Genomic DNA, 25,348 nt, shown 5'->3' on the forward strand with positions numbered 1-25,348 from the left:
ATCAGGTTACCAGACAATTGCTGAGAAAGTAAGAATATGTGTTTATGTCAGTAGCCCCTAGAAAACGCATAAATGTGTTTATGGCAGCGTAAGGGTAATACAGTTTTGGTTGTGAAGTTGGTTGTTACCTATCTATTTTCTTCTTCTTGGGATTCGAGTGTGAAAGTCACGGCGGGAGGGACCTAGACGTCATTGATAGTCTAAGAAACAAATGGCAGCAAGTGATCAAATTGAATTGTCGATCTCACCCACACATTTCAACCTGTGGTTTACAAATACGAACTATTCCCAAATTGAATTTTTTTCTTATTAGTGAACTGGACCTGAGGAATGTAATGTTTTTTCCATTGCATTCATTTTCACACCACTATATTTTCGCACTCATCAGAGCCGCGAATTTAAGTTGCAGCGAAATTTTACTCTGTGTGCTACTCACGAAACTAAGTAGTAGCGAAATATAAGTGTCCTAGGGTAAGCGCTTATTTGAATGCCTGCACTTTGACACAAGCTTGTTTTTTGAGTTTAAGCTTGCAAACTCAGATTTGTATAGAATGAAATACTTCTCCCAAATGCACAAATTACAGCGTTTACTGGTATTATTGTAACAACTCGCTTTTTTCAATACTCTCCACTTGATGTCGTACTGGATTGAACCTGAGCTCACAAGCTTAAACTCAAGAAACAAGCTTGTGTCAAAGTGCAGGCATTCAAATAAGCACTTAGTTTGCAATGCTGTGACATGAACCAATTAAATTGTTGTATTATATGTAGCTGGCATTTATCGTTAAGCTACTCGATGTGTTTTTGCGTACAGTCATATGAACTTCAGATCATTTTAATTTTACCTGGTAAATGGTAGCAACCATGAAACTTTAAGTAGTAAAATGTTTTAAAAGTTTTCAGCTCTTAATATATTTTATATATATGTATGTATATATATATGTATTATAGATATTATATATATATATCATATATATATATATGTTTATATATATATATATACATGTGCTCAATCAAATGGGTTCACCAAACTTTTGCTGAGTGAATAGCTGTATAAAAATGTGCAACTTAAGTTAAAATATTTTTTGCAGCACATAGTTAATATATGATTACAGGAGATATTACTGCAAATTGATAATATTTCCGATTGATTGAATAATAAACCTGGTGTTGCTATAACACAACTAATGACATTCTTGAGCACCTTCAGACATTAATATAATGAAGAAATTTGCAATAATCGTGTTATATTCAATCATAATAATGCATTAAGGTTTAAAATAATGCACTGCATAGTTTAATCTGAGGTGATATGCTGCTATTAATTTTGGTGGCACTGCCTTTGGATGTATCAAAAGCTTTTACCAAACTTTGTTTGTAGTTCAAAGATCAGTAACAAAACTATATTTTAGATGCCACAGTCTTCAGATGCTGAGAGATTTGAGATTGCCTTCCAACAACATTCAGTCTCTCCCATTCTGGATTTACAAGCTAGAAAGGCTAGTGGAACTGGATCTGAGGAAAAACACAGAGCTCGAAAAAATAGAGACTGCTGTCTTAAAGATGAAGAGTCTTGTTCATCTTGAGTGTAGTGGGTGTGAAAACTTGAAGATGCCTCCATACAGTGTTTGTAAGCAAGGAATATATGCTATCAGAAAGTTCTTTGTTGATCTTGCTGCTGAAAAGCCAGTAAAGTTGGTAGAAGTGCCAGTAGCTGTTATTGGAAACACGCTGTCTGGCAAAACAAGCTTATTTAGAACATTGAAAACTGGCAAACGTGTGCTGACACACCGTGATAGAAGCTCTGAAGAAGATGAGACAACCAGAGTATTTCAAGTAGAAGATTTGCCTCTTGAGGCCACTGAAGTCAAGCTTTTCGATTATGGTGGTAATCAAGTTTATCATCTTGCATACCAAATTCTCAGCAAAGAGAGATGTGTACCTCTGATAGTAGTGGATTTGGCGAATTTTGCGAAAAATGTGCAAAAAAGTGGAAAAGAAGAAGCATGTAAAATGGTGTGTTTCAATTGGCTATCTCATCTCTATCTGGCTTGTCCAAAGCTCGGCCCACCAATTCTTGTTCTCACTCACATAGATGAGCTGACAAGTGCTCAGAGGAGTGAAGCACGAGGAGACCTTCTCATCGAAGCTGAGTCAATACGAAAGAAATTGCTAGAAGAAGAAAATCAACTTGAAACACTCTTTCCAAAGATGTTGACCGTGGTTGAGCATCTGTCTAACATGAACCTGCCATTGTTTGATGAAGGAGATATTTTTGAGTTTGGAAACGATCTGAAAGAGACATCTAACATAGAACTTCTTAAAAAGAAGCTCAATGAAAGATGTAAAGAGCATATTGTAGAACTACCCAAATTATGGAATTCTGTGGAGCGTTTCATTCAGCAGTTCTCTGAACAGCCATTTGTTGAAGTTTCATCAGTGCTCGAAAACTTTCCAAATGCTGATCCACTGATTATCCTGCGCTACATGCACAATGCTGGTCGGGTGTTTTTCTTTGAAAAGATTGAAGGCCTCTCATCTTTCATTCTTCACAGGTTCAGTGAAATCACTTCCATGATAAAGTTGCTTTTTCATCATTCTTCACAAGAACAGTGGGACAATCATCTTTCCAAGTTTAGAGTTTTTCCTCATCACGGTAGAGAAATTCGCAAGTTTGAATACAAACAACTTGTACAACGACTGTTGTATGATGGTGTCTTGGCAGAAGCTCTTCTGAAAAACCTTCTCAAGGATTCGGCATTCCCATTTGCGGTATCAAGGGAGCTTCTACGCTCTTTTTTGATGATTCATGGTCCAATTGAAGAGTCGCTACATGCTGAATATTTGGTCCCGGCTTTGGCTTTGGAAACTCCTGGAGACTTGTTTAAGACCAAAAACAAACTCCAACTAAGATTAGACATCCTTTTTGGAGGTTTGTCTATACCAGAGTATGTTCATCACCAAATCTCTGTAACAGTTCTCAATCTTCTACAAAACCCTTGTTATGAAACTTCTGCTCAAAAGAATGGAGTCAACATTGCTCACGAAAACAGTGTCACAAGTGTGCTACACGATTTTCAGAAAAGACTCGTCAAGGTGAATGTTTCAACTACTACTAAAGAGCTTACCGCGTCCTGGAAATGCCTGATTCGTGTAACAGAAGCCATCATTTGTCAGTTGTTTCAGTCATGGAAGGCTTGCCGCATAGCTGTTCGTACCTACTGCTCCCATTGCCTTTTCATCAACAGTCAAGAACCAGACGTTCAGGTTAACCCCTCCTATATTTACTTCCACTATGAGCCAGATGAAGGGAAACCGAAGCTAAAAGTTGATCAATGTATTGGAATACAACCAGTCGTTTGCAAAAAACATTCATCTGCTGAAGTGAGGGTACTAGCACCTTTGAGGATTCCATGTAAGTCATTTGTTCATTTTAAGCCACCACCATTCTCCATTATTTTAACTAACTTACGCTTAATAAACAATCACAGTCTTTGTACTTTGTATTTTGCACTCTGGTTATTGACTGACAGACATTATTACTCATGGGAACTGATAGATTTAGTATCTATGGTTGAGGAAACTATTTGTTTGCATTCATATAAAATGAATTCTCAGTGAGTTTAATTTTTAAATTTCAGGCTTTCAGCTTATTGACAATGACACTGAAAAGCTTGATGAATATCTTTCCAGCTTAGAAATCTGCCAAGCCAGCTCTGAAAAAGGTGAGCATTTGCATAAGCAGCATATTTTAACACACATCTTCTGAATACTCAAATACTAATTATACCTTTTAGCAGAAAATAACAAATTGAACCATTTATTTGCTCATTAATGATTAATTGGATTTTTATCAGTATATTATTAAGGTGCTAGAATATACTGTACTTTGCCGGAAATACTACTCATCACAATCTTTAATTAGGCAAAACCTTACCTGTAGCTGAGAGTGATGATGAAGGAGTGCCTCCTGCACAAATATCAGCAAGAGTCGATGAGAGTGAAGTATCTGATAGTGAAGAAGGTTATTGTGATGAGACTTCATCCCCTCCTTTGATCAGCATGAGACTGGTTCCTGTTCAAAGGAAAGAATTCAAAGAACTCTTTACAAACAAGGACAAGGTATTCATCTGAAGTAGATGAGATATTTGAGACTACATGGAGAGGTTTATCAGAACCTTCTTTTTTTCTTGAAATTATGTGGCTTAATTTTATTATTGTTAAATTATGCCCAGGTAGTTTGATTTACCACTACTAATACTTTTTGTTGCTGCCAATGTTGCTGGATTGATAGAACATTCGAATGTTTTTTGAGCATTTCAACACTGAGCTCACTTTTTTCGCATAATGCAAACGCTTACAAAACTTGTCTAGCTTTACAGGATAAAGAAACATCTTTATATTTTATAGAAAAGAAGGTAACACACCGTAGTATGCCTAAACTTGACAAAAATCTTGGTTGGACAGGTAGTCGTTTGTTGTTTTAAAATTAGGGTTGCATACTACAACTATAGCTAGTCTTTTATAAAGTTTGGTCATAGCCTTTGTACACCATTTCAAGTGAAGCAATATTAAATTTATTATCATATTCCCAAAGTAACTTTTTATTACAGTTCTTCTTTAACACTTAATTGGTATTTAGGTATATCAGATGAGTAAGAAAAGAAGAGGAAGAGCCCTTATTTTAAACATCAAAACATTCCAACCAGACATAAAGCATGACATAAGGCATGGCTCTGATATAGACTATGCTAACCTTGAGAGGCTGTTGAAAGATCTAAAATTTGATGTTGCCAAAACCCAGGAAGAACTTACCGACTTGAGCTTTGAGGTAGTAGACAATTCTGACTGAATATCAATATCTGAACAATCATCTATTGTCGCTCATTTTATAAGTTTTTGTACTTGTTGTCGTCTCACACAAAGCCCTAATTTTTTATACTAACAGTTCAACTGTGTACTAGACATGCAATAAATATTTTAATTACTTAACATTTGGGCAGTTTCAGTATAACTGTATTACTACATCTCTGTTATGACTGCAAGTGCATTTGATAACATGAGATGAGTAATTTCAACTATGAGTTTCATAAGAAGGTTTTCTCGTTCAATCATCTGCAATGGAAACAGTTTGTTACGGCTGACCAGAATATCAATATACATATTGGTAATGATGCTTACGTTGAGTTTCTGTGTCAGTTCAAGTAATTTTTGGTTAAAGATTTTTCTAATTTCATTAAAAAAAAGTGAAAAAAACTAGTTAATATTTATATTTACAATTGTCTCTTTGCAAACCTTTAACAGGAAATACTGAAAGAAATACAAGAGGAAACAAGCAGGGAGGAGCACCACAGACTTGGAATGTTTATACTGGTCATCATGAGTCATGGGTCTGATGCAGACATGCTATTAGACCACCATGACAAATATTTCTCATTGGTGGCTATTAGAGACTGCTTGTCTCCAAGAAGATTTCCTGCAATGGCTGGTAAACCTAAGCTCATCATTGTCCAGGCCTGCTCAGGAGGTGAGAGAACAAGATGCACATTGTTCTTTCAACAAATATAATACTAGTCCTAGTTCTTTAGGACTTCATCAATAATTCAGAGATGAGTACAAATTAAATGGTTTACTACCTGTTAAAGTTTTTTGTTTTCAAATCTTTGATTATTCCTACAAAGTTTGATATTTGCATTTGACTGTGGTAGCTTTATAACATTTAACTGAATGCTTTACAAATGGTTTAATTTCATTTATAACTTTCTGTGGGGGCTTGTATCAATGTTTAACTGGTAGTTTAGTGATTAAATTTATTTTTAAACTCCTGAAACAATCATATGTTTACATTCACTATCATGAGAAATGTTGTACAAATTTACATTTAATAATTATTTCTTTAGTATAAATTTATTCAGTGTGTAACTACGTGGATTATTGATAGGCTTATGCAGTTATAAGTAGAAAATTTTAATCACGATTATATGTTGTTTACAAAATGGATTGCTTTCACTTTAGAATTTGCATTATCAATGTAAATTGCTTAGTGGAAAATGCTAGACTTGTTCCATTATAGTTGGAATCTACAACTGATAGGTGTTAGTAAATGCTGAGTGAATCGCCCACAGTATTGCGTTATTTTAATTCAAGTCTAAAAACTCTAACTAGGCGTAAAATTTACGTTTTGTTTATTCATCAGTTGTTGTACATGTCTTGGTAGACTTAGAGTTTGTAAGCATTATATTTGGTTTATTTCCAGTACAAACCAAAGCTTATCAACGGTGTAATGTGCGCAGTTTTTGACTCATCAGTTCTCACAAGAGCAAGCAACTCTTCGTGTACTCTGCAGTGAATACACGGCAGTCTAAACCTCAACACCTCTAATTTTTTATGTTAAAAATGCAAAATGTCCAACAGTAATACTATTTTACTTAATTTTAGTGTCATAGTGCATCTTGCAGTAGCCTGCATGCCAATATTTAGCTATTTGTTTAAATATTTTAGGTTAAGTCTTGCGTCATGCAGCCATCTACCACAAGCTTGAATTTGGCTCTTTTGTTGTTTAATTTTTGGATAAGCAAACTTGTCATATTTATTTGCTGAAATGCATGATTTTTTTCGCACTGATCAAATCATAACAACATGAATCTGTAACTTGACTTTTGTTCGGAAATAAAAATAGTCAAAGCTAGGTTATACGAGTCAATATATTTTGAACTGACAAGTAAAAAGTTTCTAAAAAATACTTTTATTTTATCAACAGTTTTTAATAATTCAAGTGAACTTCGATTTTAACAACTTGGTAGTTATAAATGTTTTCTGAACATTTACAGTTGTAAATATAAAATTATTTGCTTTGGTTTTTACAATTCAGTGATCAGCTGCATTCTGTTTAAAAAGAGATAAACATCTATCCAAATGTTTTACTATTACCACAATTACTAGAATCTGTTAATGTTGTTGTATAGCTGTTATCGTTTAATGGGCTTTGCAACACACTTTAAGATCCTGACTTTTAATGAGGTTTTGAATTTGATGACCTTATGCACTACTTTACGAAATAATAATAAACGCTAAATTTTCACCGTTATCTAAGTATTTTTGAAGAGCTACAACATATTTTGTCATCAGTTTCTATGTGATAACTGACTACTTAACTGACTACCACTGACTACTACTGATCTCTTAACTGATGGATAACTGACTACTAGATGTTGACTATAAGGAAGTAAACTAATCATCATAATTTAGCTTGATATCTAAAACTGTGTGAGTTTTTCTAAATGGTTATTCTATATTTAAAGGTTGTGATGAACAAATAGCCAGATAGTAAACTATTGCATAAACAGTTTTTTTATGTTTGCTGTTTTTCATCATGCCTAAAGCAAGTTGAATTATAGTAGATATTTTGAATGCAAGCAAGTAATGCTAGTTTTCAAAATGGAAAGTTTTCAGTACGCTTTGATCTGAGAGTACCATTTTTTTTAGAATTATATATTATGATAGTTGATTTCTTTTATGAGTTATAATGCAATCAGCTACTCTGTGCTCTGTGTTTCAGATCGGGATGATTCCGGTGACTTGCGAGAAATTCCTGATTCAGCAATCAGCCGAATTCCTAAAGCCGTGAAGTTACTTTGTGAACAGCAGGCATCTTCGTCTACTTCATCAGTACTTACTTCCAACGAAACCAAAGAACTTCCTTTTTTTTTGCCTGCTTCTGATGATGATCAGCCTCCCCCTTCAGCTCGTCCTATTGTACTCAACGTAGATGACTTTTTCATCATGAAGTCTAGCTGCGAATGTGAGTCCCAAACCATACACCCAATACAAATCAACTGATAACTGACAGAAAAAAGCTTGGTTCATATCAGAGTTAACAGAGACACTCTAATTTGCAACCAAAACAAAAGGAATTCAGTTGAGTAACTCTAAGTTACCCATTAAAAATGTTATACCCATTCACTTATCAAACTAATAATTTGTTTTGAACTTGCTTGAATTTTGTAGCACACTCCTAATACAATCACTTATGGTTTAGTTTTCATCTGCATTATTTTTTATATTTACCCATTACTCTAGCTGCCAATGTACAGTAGTATAAGCTTTTGTTAAAAGTAACATTGTTGAATGGGTCATGATCTCAGAAACCATGGATAAGTCGAGTGTGTAAGATTTAGAGTTATCCACATTAGGAGAAATATAATATTCTCACAGTTGTTTTGCAAAAATAATTTTGATTCTAGTTTGATTACAGCAGATTTTATGGTCAATAAACTGATGCATGTTCACCATTAGTGCTACAACATAGTTCTGAAAAAATTGGTGTTATAGTTTGGGAAACGAAAACCATTAGACAATTTTGTGTACACTTCAAAACATCATAGCTGGCAATATCAAGAAATTGTGATAGTTATCTAGATTCCTGTATTTTTATACAAAGAAATATGCTGAATTCCAATATCTAAACATATTACTGTTAGCTGTCATGGGAATAGTTGTATATCTATCACGAAATGTGTCGCATATTCCTCAGTTTGCAGATATTAAAAATGTTTTGGCAGTATTGTCGATTTTGAGCGAAGCCATATTACCACCAACAGAATCTTTAGGAAAATAACAGTAACAGTAACATAATATGTTACTAATGTTAATACATGATATTTTATTATTGCATACCATCAACCACTATAAACTTTCATCTTGTGATATCAAATTATTAATCTTATAATTTAATATAATATTCCCCAGTTGCACTTTCAACTCCAACAGTTTTTCGCTCTTGTAAGCGCCGTTCTACCTCTTCATAATCTTCATTATTGTCAATTACAGTAGCTTCAGATCGTTCATCATCATCACTCCCTTTATTGTCACTGCTTTTGGGATACCGAAGTACTCATAAAAAGTGTCCGAAATGTCAGAGTTTTCTTTAAAATCGGGATAAAAGAATTGTTTACTTTTAACAGACGCACTTTGCCGTATTTCCTGTTCAGTTTAGCAACAGTTTTAGATGGGTTTTTTGAAGGTTGAACATTTCTATTGGCTAAATTGACTTCAGAATCAGAAAGTGCACTCTTTGTTTGATTCGGATGCACATGTTGTAAAACTTGTTACTAATGCTATAAATTCAGTTAGTGCAGCTTCATGGTTGGATAACTGAACTTTGTAATTTGCGACTTAACCATGCTTTCTGAGATTGCGACCCAATAATATTTTATCTCAACAGCTATCGAACATAGCTCTACTTTACATATGATGACCAAGGCGTTATGCCATAGAAGGTTGCTGATTGTATTTATTTAACCTATATATTGCAGCATACACATCAATCAGGTCTCCCACTCATGGATCTTGGTTTATCAGACTGTTAGTAGCCACTTTCTACAAACACGCTTGTCACAGAGATATCGAGAGTTTGTTCAAGATTGTAAGTATACTTAATGAGCTGAATGCCCAGTGGTGCATGAGTAATAAAAACTTTTGCTCCCATATATTATTTTAATCACCATATGCAAAATTTCCCAACTTTTAAAATAAGGAGATTCTTAAGTTCTGTTGGTGCCACAAGCTTAAATAATTTTCTATCATATATACACATATTTGCATCATTTTGTTGAAGTCGTTAAACATATTTTCTTTTAGTACACTGGCTGCCTAGTGCTGTAATAAAGATTGGCAGGTGTAATAAGTATTGTCAAAATGTATTCCTTAGTGTAACATGGTTGCCACGCTGCGTGTTGGTTGACATGTTTGTCTGCAAAAGTCCTGTCTAAGTGTCTTTTCAAGTTCAATTTTAGTCTGACATGGTTTTTTCATTTCCTACCCTAGCAAGCACTGCAAGTGTGCATATTTTATTGCTTACATTGGACACAAGCCAGATAAAACAACCAACCAACGAGCACCTAACTTTATATATAGATTACTGCATTCTTATGCAAAATTACTGATATATCTGTGTTCATCAAAAGGTCAGGATTTCGCAACCATCGTTCGCAACCATCCGCAACTCATTCGCAACCATCTGAATAAACTGGAAATAATCACGGCGACTTATAATTTTTTGGGTCGCAATAAGTTTTTTCTGACTCTAGAAGTAAATATGCAGATTCAGAAGTGGTAACACAAGAAAACGTTGCATGAAGCAAGCATTATTTTTCATGTTTCAAGTTTTTATTAATTTTAAATTTTGCTAATTTGAATTGGTATGCTCGAATAAAAATGCACTTTTTAGGCAGTCAGTCGTAATCCAACTAAAGTTAACATTCACATTTTATAGAATCATATTGATTCACAGAGCTGTTAATGAAAAATAAAAAGCCTTGATCAGATGTAATGAACATATTTTTACTGTTTGAAACATGTTAAGGACAGTTCATTTGAATCATATTGGCATACAGAGTTGCTATGTTTTGATTTGAATGATTTGATTCGCAAGGGAGAGTTCCAAATTGAAGTTTATGATTTTTATGGCTAACTGTTATATAAAAATATTTATAATTTTGTATGTAAAAAAACAATAATTTCAGCTAATTTGCTTAGATTTTACTGTTTGTATTGTGAAATTCTAAGCTTTTTTCCGCAAATATAGGTTTTGGAAAATCAGAAATTTTCTAACACCAGCTTCATTGAGACACATGTCTACGTGTGATTTATACAAAGTCTCTAACTGAAATTAATACCGTTTAAAAGATGAGAATTGGTTGGTTCTTTTAAAAATTGATTGGGTAACATCTCAATTCAGCTTCTTGTAGTAGTAAGTTAAATTATTGCATTTTTCTATAAATTGATTGGTATTTAGGAGAGATCATGTGAAAGATAGTCGATTGCGAATGAGTTAAATGACCTAATTTCATTAGTTTATTTATGAAACAGTCTCTTTAATTAGTCCACAGCCTCATAAAACACTGAACTTCTTTTGTCCAAGTATGTGTCAGATGTATCATCACAAAACTAAGAAGGTAGCCTAGTTTTGTGGTGCCACATTTGAAGTTTATTCTTTCTACACTTTAGCGTTTTGTAAAAACTACATATACTACAAATGTAGTTGTGTACTTGAGCCTTCAGACTCAGTGTAGCAAGTCTAAACACTGTCAAAGTTTTAGATTAAACACTCTAAATACAATATCGCAAAGAATGTAATTTAAATTTTTATTGAAAACAATATTAATTAGTCATATAAGTTTATATTTATTATAATGCAACCTTTGGATTCACTTTCAGTGACAATTTTGAGACCTAAGCAATTAACAGCGGTTGTCTTAACAACAATATTTGTTCTGACAGCATAATAGTTTCACTATAACAGAACTATTTTGCATCTATATTTATTAAATTGCACTATGCTTTGTAAAAGAAGGTGTGGGTTTCCTGTACTCTCCAAAGTAATGCAAGAAAAATTATAATCATTGTGTTAACCACAATAATATATATTTGTTCAGTATTTATATAAGTCCCTAAAGTCAATGTGTGCAATGGCAAACAACACAAGAGAAACTGGGCTAGCTCCGGCAGGCTCTTTATAAATCAGTTGGCTCAGCCCTTTTTCCCCATCACGGTGTTTCATTTTTAATCTCATTTTTTGTCCCACGGTTGGCGTGGTGAGCCTGTGGTGAGCCGACTATAATAATGAGACTCAGCTCGGCTGCGGCATCGGTTGCAAAATCAGTCTTGCCGGCTTTCGTAACGGCACTTTGTCATCACACTTTCTCCCAGCAAAAGCTGTGGAAACCATCCATTTAGCACCTGAAGGAGAGATTAGCTGTAGTCAGATCCAGTTTGACCTGGTTTCATACTCGAAGCTCTGGACTACTGACTCAGCAAAAACACAGTTGTCCCTTTTTAGCTGGCGAGTCAGAATCAAAATAGCCACTAGGATGACTCATGCCTGCAAGTTTCGGGTCTCTTCTCACATCGGGGAAGCTTTTGCTTTTTGTCAGCAATAAAAAGAGAACTCCAATGCTATAGGAAGTTTGATAAGACACGTCCGTTGCTCAGCTAGATACGAGGTCTGTGTAGACTACTCCTCGAATCAGTATTTTTTAGCTTTGACGAGGTAGCTCAATTTAGTCCTGTGCAGGTTTGTTCCTGGACGCATGTCAGCAGCTAGAGGAACAGAAAATTGAGGAGGGCTCAGGTGGGCAGCAGTACCTTTGGTTCTTTAAATCAGCTAGAGCACCGGTGTCTCTCTCTCTTGGGATGAACTTTGGTCAGTTAGCCTGACAAAGTTGACTTGACCACCAACTCTAGGAGAAATCAGCCACAGTTAGTGTGAGGGTGCATAGCCTTATTACTAAGTCGATATGCCACCTCCAGTTGCAAAAATAATTTTCTGCAGGCTTGATCAATAGGTTGGCCACACTCTTGCACTCTGCACCTGTGTGTGTCCTCTGATGTGACATGATCTGGTCACACAAGATATGTTGAGATAGGTATGTGAACAAGTAGCGGCAAAGTGCTGTATATTGCACTGCCAGTTTCTTTGGTGCCATGCTCCCAAAAGGCCCTATTCAATTGCTCCCACTTGTCACAACAGTTTAGAGCTCATTGAGTCAGTTTTCATCCTCTGCTATGCATGCTGCTTTTACAATCTGATGGAAGTTTTCGAGGTAGTGTTTCAGCAAGGATAGCAACCAAATCTGCATACTTTCTGCACACAATGTGCAAAAACTAAGCTTGCAACTTTGGTTGTCCTCCTCATACTTTTTGTTGGACAGTCATATCCACTTGCAGGGTGCATGAAGTGGTAGTTCTTCTTGGATTTTCTGTTAGATTTTTGTCTGGGTTAGCAAGGCAACATGCACAGTCTCTAGTCTCTTCTGGCTTTGTTTGTTCACTTATGCTGGTGTTCGTTTACTACGAAAAAATCAGTAGGTGAGGGATAATTCTCCAGCTAGTCCAGCAACCTCATCTACCCACTAAGCATCAACATATTTATGATAAAAATATTATATGTCAAATAATATAAATATATACATTGTTGCGGCAGAGCGCTGTGATCCCAACCAGAAGGACCAACCCCTAAGGCCACTGGCATCACCGGACTGAGCATTCTTGCTATCGGAGGAGGCTAGGTCACCGATGAACCGACTCACTGACCGAGTGATAATTAAAATGACCAAGCGATAAATAAAAAAGGAGGCGATGCCTAACGAAATTGATAATTTAAAAACAGGAGAACGCCATGTTTTAGCAGAGCAAGTGCAGGTTCTCTTTATGATTGTCATTTGTATGCACACACATTTAGCTTAATGTATTTATATGTATCTTTGATAAAATATAATGTATATCCTCTTAAGATTAAACACTTGGTGTGTTTATTTATTAATTTAATGTCTTATGTAAAGTAAATGAGCGGGCAGTTTCCTTTACACTGGTGGTGGTCGTGGGTTCAAACATTTTAGCTCCACCATACTGAGTCTAGAAGCAAGAGCGTTCTAGACCTCTGGCAGGCGATGTTCTGAAAACAGTTGGAGAGCTTTTTCAAGTAGACTATGAATGAGCAAAGCTTGAGGAGAGCAAACCGAGGGATTTACTAGCTAGCCAAGGTCTTTGCACACTAATGATGGCACCATGTGCCTAGGCCTGGAGCAGGGATCAGTACTCAGAATTTGGGGATGTCGCATATTTCATCAGCCAATTTCCAGAAGCTCAAGCTAGTGTCTGGACGGAAGAGGCCAACAAGCATTCTTTATGTAGCCTCAACTTATCCAGGCTCTCTTTGGTTCTTTTCTGTGGCCCCCTTCTCAACATACCCAAAAAAACTGAACAAATAGACGGAGGACTGCAGACAAGCCAATTGCGAAGAAGCTGATTTCGGTGGGCTTTGATACGGTTCAGCGTTTCATCCAGGCAGGTTAGCAACGATATGAGCATCCTGAGGCAAGCTAGGGCAACCTTTTCAGGAGCTCGCATTCCAGGTTGAGAGACTTCTCTAGGTGGTGTACAGAGATTCATCGAGCCTTCATAAATTTGAAATGACAAATGAATCTTTCTGCAGCTCAGTCTACCAGGCCTCTCTGCAGAGACACCTTCTGGCTATGCCTGCGACTACCCTGACACAGGTCACGCATGCTTGTATGGAGTTCGTTCAGATCAAACTGGGGTGCCAAGGAGCAGCTTATGTATAGTCTATAGAGGAGGGTCCTGAAGAGGGGGCAACGGTGATCCAGGACAGTATAGTCAGTAAGCTGGCCAGGTCATACATCAGCTGACATTGCAGTTGCTGAAGCAACTGGAGAAGAACATGCCTCAAGGGTGAGAAGAAAAGAAGCCTCTGCAATGTTGGGGCTACAGGGCCCCCAGGAATTGGAGGGTTTATGCTAAAGGAGAAACGTTTACCCCAGCAAATGGGTACACCGGGGAAATGGCCGGAGGCTACAACAGTAATGTTGACTACCAGTGGCAATCAGCTCCGAAGCCGCATTCCCCTGGCAAAAAAATTCATTGGCATTGCGTCGAAGGCCTTTCAAAATGCCTAATGCATCAACCAAGCCTCGGTTGAGCAGGTCTGACCAAAAGAGGCCACAGACCGGAGGTGCTGGCGTCAAAATAGAGTCTAAAGAGGAGGTCTGATCTTACCATGCTAGCAGTCGCAAACGTCTTCGTTTAGCCTGAACCCTAGCCTCTCCAACTGTAGCCTAGACTTCTTTAGATTCACGAAAGCCTGGACTCGTTCAAAAGTCCGGGCTTTTGAGAATGTAAAGCCTGGATTCTCGGAAGACAGGCTGTGCATGCCACCAGGCTGTACATGCATATCCGAACAAAGCAAAGCTGCACCAGGCTGCCCAGCCAAGATCACGCTCACAAATCTGTTGGAGAGAAACCGGCTATTACAACAGCAGATACCTCCTTTCATTGCCAGCTCAAAGTGTCACCCGGCTCTCGTTAAAACATATTGAACCCTTCAAGAGCCGGCTGCAGGATTGTGAATTCCCAGGTCATGCCCAATGGCTAGGAGGGAAAAGAACCTGCCGGTACACTGTCGAATTCCTGTTTTAAAGTCGATAAGATTGACTCATGGTACTCAGGCCAGTCTGTCTCCACATTCACCCCAGAATGGTTCCTCAGCAGCTTCAGGAGTGTCTGGATCAGGGAGAAGGTCCTGGCTTAGCGATAGTAATGCCAATCACGTTTTGGCGCAGGTACTGAGTTGGCCTCATGCCATAAGCTACATATTCTCTAAAAAATTGGACAGGTGGCCTATTCAGTTCCTACTTGACACCAGGGGTACAACAAACTTGCCAAGTAAGCAGATGTTTGACAAACAACCCCCTCGGTATCAAGGGACTTGTCGGACAAAAGCGACAGCAACTGATTCATGTTCAAAGGGACCTTGCTGTCTTTCTACCGGGTCATACAGCTGCCCAAACAGCTCTGGGAACAAAGCCCACAGAAGTATTTGCCATGAGCCACATCAGCAAAGATGCTATCTTAGGAGTGTCATTTCTGGTGGTCCACCAGTGCGCCATTTATTTCCAGCAGCCGGTAATCTCTGTTAGCAGTCATCCCTGATCTTTATAAGAATACATGGCAGATTGCTGCTCAATAAGGTTAGGGTGACGCATGACGTGGTTGTTCTAGCCAGGACCAACATGTTTATTTGGTGCAAAGTGATGATCAGGAGTTACTGCCTATCAGTTATGATCAAGGCTGTCCTGATGGGTCACCGCTGGCTACAAGCGTAAACTGGCCTCGACCAAAGAGAAGTGTGGTAGTGTGGTACCTCAACCTCGCAGACTTTCGCCTCTACCTTTTAGCAAGTAGTAAAGATGGCACGTACACAGGGGTAGAGAACCATCAGGTAAATGATGAAACATGTCTCTCCAGTTTGGGAGCGGCGCCACCGGAAGCCGATACACCAATGGAAAGGGTGTTAGCGCACTTGCCGGATCTTTACGCATTGGCCCAACATAAGTTCATGGAACTTGAACAGGCTGAATGGCTGACATGGTTGCTGCCGCGTTACTAAAGCATTTTCTGAACTTGTGATTCAGTTATGAGCTGGGCTTAAAAAACAGATCATTCAATTCCACTGGAGGAACCTGTCTTATTCTACAACCACTACATTGATTGGGCCCAAAAAGAGACAGAAGCTCAACGTCAAGTCCAAGACATGCTGGACAGAGATCAGGCAGCTCTTATATATAAAAAAAATTGTTTCCTCACCCCGGATACCCCGTATGGGCGGTAATTTCTGCTCCAACTCGGGTCTCCTACCAAAAACCTGGGAGGTTGAGCACTCGCCTCAAGATCTTAGCTGTTCCCAATAGCACACTTTTCTGTAACTCACCTGAGTTGATTGCTGTTGGTATTTGGGCACGCCACATTTTATGCGCTGGTGTTATTGCGCCCAGTGCCCCAATGACTACTGGGATTACAGTTGTTTTTACATTCTAGCATTTTTAAATCTCTTCTCCAAGAAGGAGATATTTCTCTACCTTTTCTTTTTCTTTGCTGGCTATATTGCAGTCATAGAGTACTGCTATATCTATTATAGTAGCTCTCTTGTTCTCCTTGTTTACCACCACTATATCTGGTTGGTTTGCTAGAACATGCTTGACAATCCGGATGTAGAAGTCTCAGAGGGTCTTAGCGCGGCCATTTTCATTGACCTCACCAGGAGCTTCCCACCAGTGTTGTGGTTTATTAAGGCCATATTCATCACATAGACTTCTATACACAACACCTGCGACATGATTATGCCGCTCAGTGTATGCGTTTCCTGCTAGCTGCTTGCATCCACTGATGATGTGTTGGATAGTCTCAGGTGCATCTTTGCACAGTCTGCATCTAGGATCGTCTCTAATGTGAAAGATTTTTGTTTGGAGTTGCCTTGTTGAGAGCACTTTCTCCTGGGCTGCCATGATTAGCGACTCTGTATTGGCTGTTAGGTTTCCTTTGTTCAGCCACATACATGTATATTTCTGGTGAAGATCACCGACCTTAAATATTTGTCGGTGGTAAGCACCATGAAGAGGTTTTGTGTGCCAGTCATCTTCCTCATCATCAGGGCGTAGGTTCGTTGTAAGAGCACCCGATTGAAATTCAGCTAGCAACTTATCTGAGATGGCCATGGAGGCTGCATATGCTTTGATGCTTTGCTCCTCTTTCACTGTCTGCTTTACACTTTTAAGTCTCCTACCGCTATCTTTCCTATCAAAATACAATCTAGTAGTATCAGATTTTGGGTGAAGTGCTCCATGCATGGTCAGCAGTTTACGAGTTGCTATATCTGTTTCCTTGATGGCTTCCTCAGTCCACTTTATTATGGCCGCTGAATATCTTATTACTGGCAGTGCATAGGTATTTATCGCCATGACTTGATTCTTGGCATTGAGCTGGCTCCGTAGGACCTGCCGAAGGCTTTTATTGTATTTGGTAATGGTTTTGTAACATACTTCGGCTTTGTGGTTGATGTTGCCTTGCATAATCCCCAAGTACTTGTACCCTTCTTCTATATCTTTGATGGTACCATTTGGCATTCTTAGGCCATCTGTGAGTATAGAATGGTCTTTCTTAAGAATTAGCCTTCTACATTTCTCAATACCGAAGGTCATTCCGATGTCCTTGCTGTATATTTGAGTGAGGTGTATTAGCGAATCAATGTCCCTTTCTTTGTTAGCGTACAGCTTGATGTCATCCATGTAGAAGAGGTGGTTTATCTTGGTGCCACTCTTAAACTGGTACCCGTATTGAGTCTCCTCCAGCATATTGCTTAGAAGGTTTAGGCATATGCAGAAGAGCAGCGGTGATAAGGAGTCACCTTGATAGATGCCTCGCTTAATTTTGACACTCGCCAGCTTTTTGCCATTAGCCTCCAGTTCCGTCTTCCATTTGGTCATTGACATCTTGATGATGCCACAAAAGCAGGTTGAACATTGTACATACTGAGGCATTCAAGTATTCAACTATGGGGAATTGAGTCATAGGCCTTTTTGTAGTCAATCCAAGCCATGGCAAGATTGGTTTGCCTTCTCCTGCTGTCATGACAGACCGTCCAATCCACCAGTAACTGATGTTTAGCTCCTCGGGTGTTGCGCCCAATTCCTTTCTGAGCACTGGGCATATAGTGGCTCATGTGCTCTTCCAGTTTGTCTGCAACTATTCCTGAGAGCATTTTCCAGGTAGTGTGCAAGCACGTTATTGGTCGATAGTTCTTGGGAATCAGCCCCTGCTTTGGATCTTTTATCAGTACAGTTCGTCCTTTGGTCAGCCATTCCGGATGGTCACCTTGTTCTATTAGGTATTCCATCTGCTTAGCCATTCTAGTGTGAGGTGATGTCAATTTCTTTAACTAGAAGGCTTGAATCATGTCATGGCCAGGTGCTGCCCAGTTCTTCATACGCTGCACTCTACATTTGATGTCCACTTCGCTGATGGTGAATCTATGTTGAGCCACAGTGTGTTGATGGCTTTCTTTAAGCCTCTTCAGCCAATTGGCAGTGGTGTTATCAATAGTATCTTTCTCCCAGATGTCCTTCCAGAACTTTGAAGTGCTAGATAGCGAAGGCTCTGACATTGGCCTCTGAAGTTCACCTTTGAACTGGAAATACACTCTAGATGGATTATTGATGAACAGTTTGTTCATTCTCTTGTTATCCCGCTTTTTGGTGTACCGTTTCAGTCGTGCCGAGACTGTTACTAGCTGCTGTTTGGCAGATTCTAGAGCTTCTATTGTGGCTTCCCTTTCTGGACGCTCCAAACTGTGGTTAGATCTCTCACTGAGTCTACTAACTTTCTTGCGCAAGTCCTTGATCTTATTTTGTAGCCTCAGCTGCCAAGATGGAATGGCTTGAAGCCTTGTTGGCAGTGGCTTAATACCCATCTCCTCCAAGATGACAGTTGCTGTACTGTAGATTAGGGCATTAGTCTCACTGATTGATCCAGTTGAGATCGACTCCAGTGCCAGGTTAATGTCTTCTAACAGCTTCTTAGGTATGGCCTTGCCAACTCTTCGTAGTGGTACCCTGCTTCCATAATCATTAGCAGCTGGCATCTTGTTGATGATATTTTTCGCAAGCTCTTTCACCCTTGGGTCAAGGTCCAAGTGCATGTCTTCTTCAACCCGTGAGTCAACTCATGATTGTGTATGTGTGACAGTGTGTGTCGATATGCACTCCTCGTTGGTTGAGGTTACATGGGTGAACTGTTCCCTAATATCATTCACCTCAAGTTTCGATATGAGGTGCTGCTTGATTATTTTACTCCTCTGAGCTACAAGTTGCTTAGCGGCTAGTGGCAATTCAGGGCGCATGTTTATCCACAGTTGACGCATCCTTCCCATATAGCCCCACTTTTGAGGTTCACTCATAAAGTAGCACTGCATGAGGTCCGTGTTATCAGTCCGAGTCCATTTCATCCATTTTGAACCAGTAGCCCACTTTTCACTGCCTGGTCCTGGTTCAGCTACAGGCAGCGCGGATCTTGTTTGACCGGGCGACGTCCGAGCCGGCATGGCTTTGGTTATTGCACTCATCATAGAGGTTGTAGACGTTATACAAGCAAGGGTCTTGTCTACGAACCACCAGAAAAGTGCAGTTGTTGGGGTTTGAACCGAGGACCTAATGATCAATGTCCCAATACCTTACCATCTGTGCTATCTGTCCTGTTTTAACAATTTTTAACAATTTTAACATAGGTGGACGTGTGTGTACACAAACATGCTATTCAAATATTAGCTGTAGATGTGATATATATATACACTAGCTGCATTACCCGTGTTCGGGTACAGATTCACGTAAAGCAATAGTTTTATTGAGAGTTGTCCTTCATACTGTAAAACAACTCCAAATATGCAATCTACTGAAATTTTTGTACTGATCAGACTTCATACACATATGCAGTCGGACATGTCAATAATGTTGGAGAGACCAATGGAAATATGCAACGTGTTTTACAGCTAGTCTACAATGCATCAGTCTCGAACCACTCAAATCGGAATTGTCCTAATTTTGTACACAGAACTGATAATGAAATTGACATTGCTAGGCAAATTGAAGTTCTTCTTCCATATTTTAAGAAATTCTAAAAAAGTATTTTGCTATTGCACTACTAAGCTATCGCCAGCATTTATTGAATTGAGACTTCTGCATGCTTGAAACACTAATCATGACTCACCAGTTCTTCGTCTATAGCCTGTGTTTTGTCATGGTATATACAAACTGTGCAACAGTAATGTGGTTGTTGATAAAGTTTATTATCAATAAAATCTACCATATAAACTACATATATGGCCTCTCGCCTTTCCAACGTAAGGCATTACATCTGGAGCATTTTTGGACATTCGTCCCATAAAAAAATTTGGCCCTATACTATGTTGCAGGACTGTAGACAAGTGCGAAGTTTTCTGTTCATACACGGCGCCTGTTAGCAGCTGCTGTAGTTAGTGCGTCTCGCTGTTGTCGCCGTTTCATCTGCTGTGAAAATTCAGCTCGCCGAGCAGCTGTTGTAGCTAGTGCATCATGTTCTTGTTGCCGCTGCATCTGCTCGAAGGTTTCTGCACATCTGGCTAATGTAGCGGCTGCTCTGAGCCGTTTGAGTTGCTGCTGGGGTCAGTTTAGTAGTCTCTGCACTTTTAGCACAAAAAATTCAGTTTTTTAAAAATTTAGCATCGCAATAATTCCTAGTGAAACAGTTCAGTTCAAAGCAAATATTCCTGCTTGAAGATAGGCTAAGACTCTTCTTACTATCTTTTCTTTTAACTGCAAATATAGCCTAAAATTGAAATATAATTTCATACATAACTATTCATAGATTTATTTTACAACCCTCTGTTACATAAAATGATGAGACATAAGAAAGCTTTAAAAAGTTATACACTATTAGTATGTTTGATTTCAGCAAAAAATGAAAAGTTGCTTCAGGTAGCAACTTTCATTCCATCGAGTGATTTGATAGGTCTCAAAATCTAGTCAATATGTTTGTGAATATTCATAATTGCTAATACAACTTGAGTATTGTTAAAAATCTGTAAGACAAAAAGTGTATATTTGCTGTTTTAAATTTTCATCGTCTTATTAATGCAAACTCATGAGGTTAGTTATGAACATGCTCTTTCATTTTAATCACTTTTATTGGTGACGACATGTCAAATTTGAATAAAATATATTATTTTAAAACAGTTCACGCAGTGTTACTGCAGCAAAAATGAATTTTTTCTAGCTATTTTGAAAATGATATTTTTAAAGGGGCATTATTGATATGTAGCTATGAGTTCTTCATAGTAAAGTTTAATGGTTTTTATAGGTCCAGAAGAGAGTAAGAAAGGTCAGCATGAGTCAGAAAAATGACACACAGGGTGGAAATGTTCCAACATCGACATGCACTTTTACTCACGGGAGAAAATTATACCTTTTCCCAGGTTTCCCAAGCCGTTAAGTCTTTTGCCACCTCAGTGTTAGCTTCTCCGGATAACTTTGTATATCTTCTTTAAGCATGACAAATCAAATTAGGATAAAGTTAACCACCGAACTTTGAGCTATTTGCTTCTGTACTTTACTGGTTATACCGCTATTATATTACCACTGATTATATTATCAAATTCATCATTGAAACATGAGCAGAATCCTAAATAACTTACCTCATCTGATGAGTCTGAATTATAACATATACCTAAACTATTTACGACGATGTGGTATTTTGACAGTTTCGGTTGTCATTTTGTTTGTTATGTCAGTTTTAATAACCGGTTTAAATAAACATATTATGTTTGTGTGAATTATTGTGTAGCTCTTTACAATGTAGAATCATTGCTAATTTTCATGGGTCACCATTTGCTGTGTCCACATCTTTCATGAATGCTTTAGAGGTGTATATATTTATAGTATATAACAAGCTTATGAAATCTCAACATTCTCTATTTTCAAGTTACCAATAGATCAATAATATAAGCTCAGTTCACTTTTGATATAAATGCATAAATATAATGGAATAGCATTCTTCATTTTAAGACATTAGTTTTAGTGCCATTTTATTTGGTAAAAAAACATTTTTGACTCATTCTTACCAAAATTGAGGTTTTGCCATAGAATTACGCGAAAAACTAATACGCTGTATTTAGAAACAAAACAACTGGAAGTTTCGTCAAAAAAACAAACTATTTTGTTATATTTGCATTTTCTTCCATCATCATGCATATTGAAAAAAAACTTAAATTCTTTTAATGTATGCATGCAACCCTTTTGAGAGATTAAGTTTTGGGAAATTTAAACAAACTGACAATCTGTTACATCCACAAAGTCCCTAGACAGTACATCTGCTGGTCTATTATAAAACCTGATAAGATGATTCCGATGAATACAATTTTATTCAAATTTTCTTTAGGATTTTTAATGTTAGACAGATTATATTAACATGAAAACAAGCTACAACACTGTCAATAATATCGTCTTTAGCCAACTTAAGACTTTGTGATTTCTTATTATACCCAAATGTTTCAGATAAAACATAATAGACATTGAATATAGCAGGGCATATTTCATTATACTACAAAAAAATATTTAAATTATTTTGTTAGGTTGTTTTTGAACATTTTGAGCTAAATTCTCAATTTAGTCACACAATCAATGAAAAAGTTCAAAAGTCATAAAAAATGAAATCTCACTATGAATAGTAAATGTTTTTTTTCTATTCAGCAACTATTTATCAGTAGTTGAGGACTATAGTGATTTCTATAAGTCAAATGCACATAATCTTAAACTGGTCTACATTTACTTGAGGGTATTTATATTCATAGAATTTATAGAACATAATTAGTCAACTAGTTATACCGCAGGCTCATTGGTCTTTATTTATTTGATAGATTCAACTCAGTTGATCACATTTAAATCATTACCAATAATAGTTTGCATGTTATTAATTTCTCATGCCTAATACTTTTCTTTTTGGATCTGCCTGATCATATCTAAGTTGGTTATACCCTGTGATACTTTGTATCAAATTATGCATTTTTTTCTGCTGCATTGCAGATAGAACTAAATAAAACACTAAGTGTCGCTCAATGAAAAAAGAAATAAAAGTATTTAGAGTAGGTTAAAGTCAAAATTTTATTTAGATGTTTCACTCAGGTTGTTTTTACCTGGTAGGTGCCTAATATGATAGACAAGGGCTTTGCTCATATAATAGGAGACCATGGTAAATATATATTCTTCATTTTTCATTGATACATGGTTTTCACCAAAGCGGCAAACCTAGGAATAGTTATTAATTATTTAGATGTTTAGATAGCTGTTCTACAGAGAACACCATTTAAATTTATGTGTATCTTTGTGGTGCTAACCAAATCTATGGTCACCCTGTCAAAGACACTTCATTTGTTAATTTACCAAATATTTTTAGGATCTTTTGCAGTGTCCTTGAAACTGTAATAAATAATTACACATATTTCTAAAAGTTCTCAGATTTGTACAAACAATACTGATTGCTGTGTAGGTAGATATATCACTAACAATGTATCAACAAATTATGATAGCCACCTAACATGATGATTTGTTCATCATGTCCACACCTCAGCTGTAGCTGAGTAAAGTTAAACCGGCTTTCTCTGAATATAATACGATAACCAATATCAGTGAAACGCAACACCATTGTGATGCAGTTCTTAAAGAGCAGCCGAATCCCTACAAGTCAACGTACTTAATAAGTTGAACACGGAGAGTTGTCACTATGTTTCTTTTGAAGATGAATGAGATGTAAAGATTTTTCATGGCAATAGTACGTAGCAATCCTGTCAACATGGGTTTATATTTATAAAATGTTGATAGTATTTCCCATACAGTAGTGTCAGCGAGCTCTGAAACAATGAGCGGATAAGCCAAGTTCTAGTCATCGCCTACTGAGATACCAAGATGCCTATAGCAACTGCAAAACAATCTATTTGATATTTGAAAAGCACTATGGATGTTGATCTGGTTTTCACAATGCAAATTCAATTGATGATGGGATACACATATGCAAATCTCGCTAGTTATTTGGGCAGGCAATGAAAGTTTAGAGGGGTATTTACTGTTGCTCTTGGACCGACAAGCTGGTGCCGTAAGATTCGATGGGGATAGCTACAACAACTTATAAAAGTTGTTTAAGGCAAGTCCTCAGACTTTAATGTTACATGTGCTGACAATCAGTCCGCTATGGCTGTAGTCTATAACATATAAACTAGTAAACCTAATAAACACTTGACTCTAAAAACTCCCTGGTTCAGAAAGTCTTAGAGAATTGAGATGCTCTTAGTAAGTTCAGGGCATTCACTGACATTACCGCTGACTTATTTCCTAAAATTTTATCTTATCTGAGGTTGGCTTTTCTTTCATAGTAAGTTAAGTGTTTGTTAGAATTTGAATCTGACAGACACAACCTCGAATAAGATATGACAAAATTTTTTATCTCCTGTTTTTAATTATGCACATTTAGTGTTTGGACTTGAAAACAAACAGCGATTAATAGCATTCTAAATAAAATTATGCAGTTTTTTAATCTTTTCAGCTAAACGATAATTCTTTTTGGAGTTGCCTACTTGTAATTTGTTTGGCAGTATTCCAGGATGTTTTGTTAATTATATTGTTTTCCTGTCAGACCATTTGGTGGTGAAATAAAGTTTAAGCACCACTTGCAGGAAAACAGTTTTACAATACTCTAAGGAGAATATGCCTATAGCATTACAATCTATTTTTGTTAATGTTTTGCTATGTTTAAAATGAACAAACAATGATACAGAAAAGAACTTGCAACATAAATGCATTGCTTCTACGACAACTATGGCAGCGACTTGTAAAAATGAGTTATTTAGATTTTTTCTCTTAATGCTTTATCAATTGATAGTCTCTGCTTTTGGTTTGTGTTATGATTAAATCATAACATAGTTAAACTGGTTAAAACTTTAGTTAAACTTATTCAGTGTATAATTAATCCCATACAAAGGCAATGCTACTAAGGTCTAGCATGTGGTCCACTTTAAATTGTTAGTTTGTTACACTATTCACTATACCTGACCAAACATTTTAAAGGTATTTTTTGTGTATATTTTAAATTGTTTTATATATATTTAAGTAAGTTTTTTGTTTTCTCTCTACCTTATTTTATTTTTATTTAGCTTGTATTTGTTTTAGCTTTGTAGCTACCTAACAGCAAGATATGTTCCATATTGCAGGTCAGTTTTAGAAAACAGTTAAATAAAGCCAGGTCGGTCATACTAATAAGTTATGGGTATAAAAATAAGTGTTGCAGAAAGAATAACATAACTAATTAAGTACACAAAGTTTAACATTGTAAACTGGAAAGAGCAATGTAGAATGCTATAGCGCACGATGAGGCAGAGGAATATAGTTAGTGAACAAGAACTGAATGATGATGAGTCAAA

At 37.2% G+C, this 25,348-nt stretch overlaps 1 protein-coding gene across 1 annotated transcript; it reads left to right on the forward strand.

Annotated features, from left to right (window-relative positions):
• The first annotated feature begins 1,869 nt into the window (after nt 1–1,869).
• On the forward strand, nt 1,870–21,894 carry LOC137391229 (uncharacterized). The gene is made up of 8 exons (XM_068077637.1): nt 1,870–3,415; nt 3,642–3,725; nt 3,944–4,122; nt 4,643–4,831; nt 5,305–5,527; nt 7,559–7,801; nt 9,315–9,424; nt 21,241–21,894. The coding sequence occupies exons 1-8, from the start codon at nt 2,014–2,016 to the stop codon at nt 21,370–21,372; spliced, it is 2,562 nt and encodes an 853-aa protein (XP_067933738.1). The 5' UTR covers nt 1,870–2,013; the 3' UTR covers nt 21,373–21,894.
• The last annotated feature ends 3,454 nt before the right edge of the window (nt 21,895–25,348 follow it).

Source organism: Watersipora subatra, chromosome 3 (assembly GCF_963576615.1).
Source record: "Watersipora subatra chromosome 3, tzWatSuba1.1, whole genome shotgun sequence".
NCBI lineage: Eukaryota > Metazoa > Bryozoa > Gymnolaemata > Cheilostomatida > Watersiporidae > Watersipora > Watersipora subatra.